This window comes from Phoxinus phoxinus, assembly GCF_949152265.1.
Source record: "Phoxinus phoxinus genome assembly, chromosome: 13".
Taxonomy (NCBI): domain Eukaryota; kingdom Metazoa; phylum Chordata; class Actinopteri; order Cypriniformes; family Leuciscidae; genus Phoxinus; species Phoxinus phoxinus.
Window position 1 is genome coordinate 13,015,679 of NC_136888.1, and position 6,000 is coordinate 13,021,678.

Below are 6,000 nucleotides of genomic sequence, written 5' to 3' on the forward strand. Positions count from 1 at the left end.
AGAACATGGTGTGTGTGCATGAGAGAGGCGTGGCTTGTCGGACACAGCAACAGTAACTAAAGGGGGCGGGCCTTTGCGAACGGTCAATTGGTACCCTTAAATGTATCATTCATGTCCATGGCAAAAACAGCAGCCTACATTGCAACATGCTAAGAACCAATCGAAACACCCTAGCAACTGCATAGCAACTGGTAACCACCCTGGTAACTACCCTTAACACCCTGGCATCATGATACAGTCTATCCTCTCTTGATTACAGAAGACTGTGTGTCTGATATTGCTTGTAAAGCTGCTGTAATCACAAGTCAGCTATATGATAAGCTATTAAATAAAGGGGTGGTATAATGTCCTTTTCACAAGAAGTAAAATAAGTTATTTAAATAAACTCCTGATGTACTTACAAACTTTCCAATGCCTTGTTTTATGAGTACAGAACCTATTTGTACTACTGTAGAAGTTTGGTACCATTCCGGGCATTATTAGTGGGGGAATTTACGAGATACAACCTTGGATCCATTAGCGCCTGCACTAAACCATTCGGCTGATATCTCTAAATAAGCTTTAACTTTAATAATATTCGATCAAGGGGAAAAAAAAGCTTCTGGAGGGGTGTTTGGCTCGAGGTCATGGTGCAAAGGACCCCAGGTTGAATTTACTCCGAACCATCCCTTTAAACCGTACCACTCACAGAAAGAAAAGCGATACAATCCTATTCAAGCTTTGTTTTCCAGAAGCAATCATTCATGACAGACATTTTGGCATGTCTGAACATCCATTAATATTCACTAACTGCTTCCCTTGTCAAACACATTCTTGTTCACAGGAAGCACTTTGCATATCAGAGGTGTTTTTTCAGAACGAGGCCAGAGTCCTGATCATCCACTACAGGAAGTTCCTCTTGGTGTGAAGGGGCCGCTGTGTGAGCGAGGGCTTCCTGTCAGCGTGTGACGGCGTGGGGTGGTCTGGATGAGACCCGAGACTGACAGGCACCGTCACAGGCAGCTCTTGGCTTCACAACCACTGCCACATCTTCAAAAAAAAAAAGCCCAGGTCAAGGGCCAAGAACTTTCTTTTCACAGAGGGCTTTACTTTAACCCTCTTTACATACCAGGACAAAAGGCAAAAATAAACAGCTACAAAATACTAAGGATGAAACAGCATCAAATAAGACTTAACCGAATAAAAAGAGAGAAACGATGGGCACTTCAACAATGAATTTTGAAGTGCACATGAAGAACACATTCAAAGGCAATTGGGTTGCAAGAGAAATGCTTCTGAAATGTAGGTGGGTGGCCAAGTTAAATTGGATCTTACAATATAAGCCCAAATGTTGAAACTCATAAAATGGCTAATGAACAGTCTTTCATTTAAAGCCTCCATTAGTCTAAACAGATCAAACGAAAACCACTTTTCCATTATCCTGTTGAGAGGGATCCTTACTTCTGTCTGCATCTAATCAGCCATTTGGGAATAGTGATATCAACGGAGCTTTGAACACCGTCCCTTTACAGAGGGCAAACTGATAACTGGACCTGACTGACCACAGAACCGTCTTTAGACGGGACGCCTACAGACTGTCTGATGAAGATTGCATGGTACAGTTTCCATTGGGTAGTGTGCACAGGCTGGGGTGAGAAATATGAGAAATGTCCAGGTTAAGAAATGACATTTTGTATAAAGAAAAAAAAAAATAATATTTTTTGCTTTGACATTTTCATAATAGTACTGTACATTTCCTCCTCCAAATTTTCATTAATGCAAATAAAAATAAAATAAAAATTCCCTTTTTGATTTTGGGGTGACTATTGTGAAATTCAGCCTTTTAATAAGTCAAGTACTCTAGTCTAAATGAACCTGCAGGGTGTATAAATGTATGAATGACGGCTGGTCCAATTTTGCTAAAATACGAGGACTTTTCTGCCAAGTTCTATGGGCACAGATTGCGTGCGGGCATGTTATTGAGGAATTACTATTCACTGGACCTTACCCTCAGTAGAGGTAAACTATTCCTTATAAGTCACATATAATGGAGCCAATCCAAGACTAAGCCATTTTTATTATTCTGATACCATGCCAGCACTGTCTGTTTGTCTGTCAGCATAAATGGTTTCAAGAAATAAATGAAAGATGGCAAACATGAACATGAGCGTCCAGTCTTCAGGGCATTCATCAAAGCTTGTCCAGCATGATTTCCTGAATAGCAGTCGACACAACATTTAGGCGTGGACTTTTGACTTCTGGTTTGGCAGAAAAGGGCTCAATTTTATAGCTGTGTGTGACACCACAGCACAACCCAAAGCATTTTATGTCTCTTTCTACAGACATTATTTCTTCTTTCTCAAGGAATACTTTTTATTCAATTCTCTTAAGCTGACAGTTTGATAGAACAAGTTCAAAGTTCATGTCTCACAACACAGTTCAGCATGCTTTCAGCACTGCAAGGCAACATTCTCACACTTGAAACCAAATAATTGAAGGTAAAATGTGAGATTTGACATAAATAATTCACTTAAAGTATATGCTATGTTAGTATGCAAAATATGTGTTGAAAATGAGATTACTTCAAAGCTGATTAGCTTCTGTCATTCCCTTTTAGATGCAGTGCAAAGTTCAAGTCTGATTTCACAAAGCTGGATTTTTTGAGTGAGTTTAATTTCAAAATATGACTCATTTTTGAAACTGTGATTTTTGTAAAATTACAACTTAAATTGAATTTAGTTATAATAAGCAGTACTGTTAACAAATTAGAAGATACGTATCCAGTAGCCATGTTAGCTAAGCTAGCTAAACAGCTAATAGCATGCCCAAATAATGATGTACACATGAACCAGGGATGATAAAATCAACATAACTATATAAAAATAACTATACAAGATCACCTGAAGACCATATAGTTGGAGTCAAGACCGCACCCTCCTCAAGACCAAGACTAGATCGCTCAAGGCCTGGATCCAGATCAAAACTTTGCTGAAAATGCGAGCTAATCCACAGCTACAATCAGATTTGACACACTAACTTACACTGGAGCATTTCAGTATCATATTTTCTGAATACAAACCAGCATTTTCTTATCACGTGTTCACATATTTTGCTAGATTTTCAATGGATTTTGTACATAAACACACCACACACACACACACACAAAAATAATAATATTAGGACATGTATTCCAACACGCAAAAACCTGGCAGCGTTTCTTACCAAATGCTTACAATTTAGAGGAAAGAGGTGATTTAGTTGCTCGCATATTTGGCAGCTGCAGATCCAGTTCTTGCGAAGTTCATCAGAATCTTTTAGCATAAAATTGCTGCTAAATTTGAGGCACACATTCCCTGATAAATTTGATTAGGGGCTGCGGTTTTCCCTGGAAATGCGCATTTGATGCAAAGCAACACGAGTCAAAATCCATCAATCCGTTCATTTAGTAGACTAAAGGAGAAAAAGCCACAAGAGGGAAGATGAGTTCTCCACACTAAGCGAAAAAGAACAAGTCCTTCCCTTGATTTCAGTCTCACACTTCCACCCCCCCCCCCCCCTCCTCCCTACTACTTTTTCACTTTCCATAAAATAAATACACAAAACGGAGAATGCTTTTTACATCTGTTGTAAGTAAAAGTTCAAACAGGCTGCTGATCCCCAGTAACTCGACTCAGATTTCTCAAGCAGGCAGTGCATACTTCACTACACACTTCATCCCGCTGGCACTGAGGGTCCTCACATCATAGACATCACCCTTCACTACCTCAATTCTCTGACTCTGAGAGCTATTCATAAGTCCAAACTTGTTTAGATGGACTAAAATAGCTGTATACTAATAATTTCTTTGACTGATCTTTATTAGATGGATTTGAGGCCATAATCCATGCCTCCTAGCTCTGACCATCAGCGTATGGGCCATCCACCCTTAAGAAAGCATTGCGTCAGATGAAGGGGGAAGCCCCGGTCTGCACGTCAGAGCTGGGACAACCTCTCCCGTCGTTCACACCCCAACAATCACAGACAAAACAACAATGTCAGAGTGGGTGTGTGTGTGGCTGAGAGTGAGCATTGCATTGTGGAATCACCTGATTGACAGATAAAGAAGTAAAGGAAGGGGCTTTTAGTGTAATTATTACCAGGGTGGTGACATGTATAACCATATTCTGAAAAGCTTTGGAAATCACAGGGGTCCCACAAAACGTCCTTCTAAGCCGAACCTTGCATTCAGTAAGTGATAATTAGCTGTTCGGATGGACGGCAATGCACCTCCTGTCGTTTCACTGTAGGATAAAGGGAGGCTTTTCCTTTCATGTAGTCATCTGTGCCACACATTTAAAAGCACGTTTGCTTTTTTAAAGTCCCCTCAGGTTATGTTTCCCCTCAATAAATGGATTACAGAAAAATGCATAACATCTGTAACTGTCCTGAAAGGGACTTATAAAACATTTTGTCTGTCTGTCTATGAACTGTCATCATCTCTGTGCAATGCAACGTTTGATTCATCTTATCTAATAGAACAAAAAATGGATTTTGCTAGATTAGATCTATTTATCTAAAGGTGATGATCTTGGTGGTATGATGGGTATCATTAAAGGTCATACCGTGCCAGTAACATTTTAGTTTAGGGTCCAGTTCTCACCATTAACTAGTTGCTGATTAGCATGCATATTACTAGGATATTGGCTGTTTATACATATAAAGCAGATATTAATGCCTTATTCTGCATGACCATATTCTATTTACCTAATCCAACCCAATACCTAAACTACCTTACCAACTATTAATAAGCAGCAACTAAGAGTTTACTGAGGCAAAAGTCGTAGTTAATAGTTAGTTACAATATGAGAATTGGAAAATCTATCTATCTATCTATCTATCTATCTATCTATCTATCTATCTATCTATCTATCTATCTATCTATCTATTTTTCACTATTACTTTCCCTCATCATATTAGTGTCTGAAATAAAAGTGTCATACCTGTGTCTGCTCGATGCTCTCGCCCCGTTTAAAGGCTGAGTCTGAGTCTGGGTCCCTGCGTACAGGTTATACCGCTGAGGATACGACGCGCTCCAAACATCTCCAGAGAAAACCAACACCAGCATCGATATCAAAAGAACTGCTCCATCCATCACAGCGCACGTCGGTCTGCAACAGTGTCGAACACTATATAACTAATGAATTCTCTCGAACGAGCTTTTATTCCACCAAAAATAGCGCGTTCGCGGTGTCTAGAGGAGCTTCTTTACACTCCCAGAAGTTCGTACTATCGATCCATTACGCGCGTCCAGAGCGCTGCTTCCAGAAGTGTCGGATAAATCTCTCAAATCGACGCGTAACGGCGCTTTCCCTCCTGTTGCGCTGATAAAACAACCTAAACTCCCTCTATCCTTCTTTTGAATGGTTTGTAATATTTGTCGGTACATCCAAACAAAGCAATCCGGAGGCTTCCTGAAATCTGGAGGAGTTTTCTTGGAAAGGAGATGCAGTGAGTTTGGATTGAGGGGACCCAGTGCGCTCTGACGCACTCCAACGTCCCCAACACACACACGCGCGCGCGCGCTCTCTCTCTCTTTCTCTCTTCACCTCCCTCCCCTCTAGAAACCCTCCCTCCAGTGCACTGATGACAGAATCACAGCCATCTATGCTTAAAAACCAACAGGACCACGTGTGTGAATACTAGGGGTGATTATGAAGTCTCAGTGACATTTTGAACAGCAGCGATTGAAACCATATGGCCTCTTGATAGTATGGCTGATGTCCCACATCTGATCTTTCTTGTGGTTACCTTAGGTGAAGAGAGCAGCTTTTGTGCTGTTGAGAGCCCACTACAGAATGTTTCACTTTTTTGTCCAGTGGTTCTAATAATTCTTATAAGTTTTATTGATGTTCAGTCACATGCTTACATGAGTGAATCTCACTAAAATATATCAGCAACATTCCCACACTAAAAAAAAAAAAAAAAAAAAAAAATCACGATTTATCACAATTTTTTTTTGTCAAATCAACTTAAGACAATTAA

The 6,000-nt window shown here is 40.1% G+C and overlaps 1 protein-coding gene across 1 annotated transcript in view; it reads right to left on the reverse strand.

Annotated features, from left to right (window-relative positions):
• emilin1b (elastin microfibril interfacer 1b) overlaps positions 1-5,523 on the reverse strand; it is a 31,001-nt gene extending 25,478 nt beyond the window's left edge. The window contains exon 1 of the mRNA XM_079632508.1: positions 4,959-5,523. Within this exon, the coding sequence (XP_079488634.1) occupies positions 4,959-5,110 (152 nt within the window). The 5' untranslated portion in view covers positions 5,111-5,523. The remainder of the gene's footprint in view (positions 1-4,958) is intronic.
• Between the last annotated feature and the right edge of the window lie 477 nt (positions 5,524-6,000).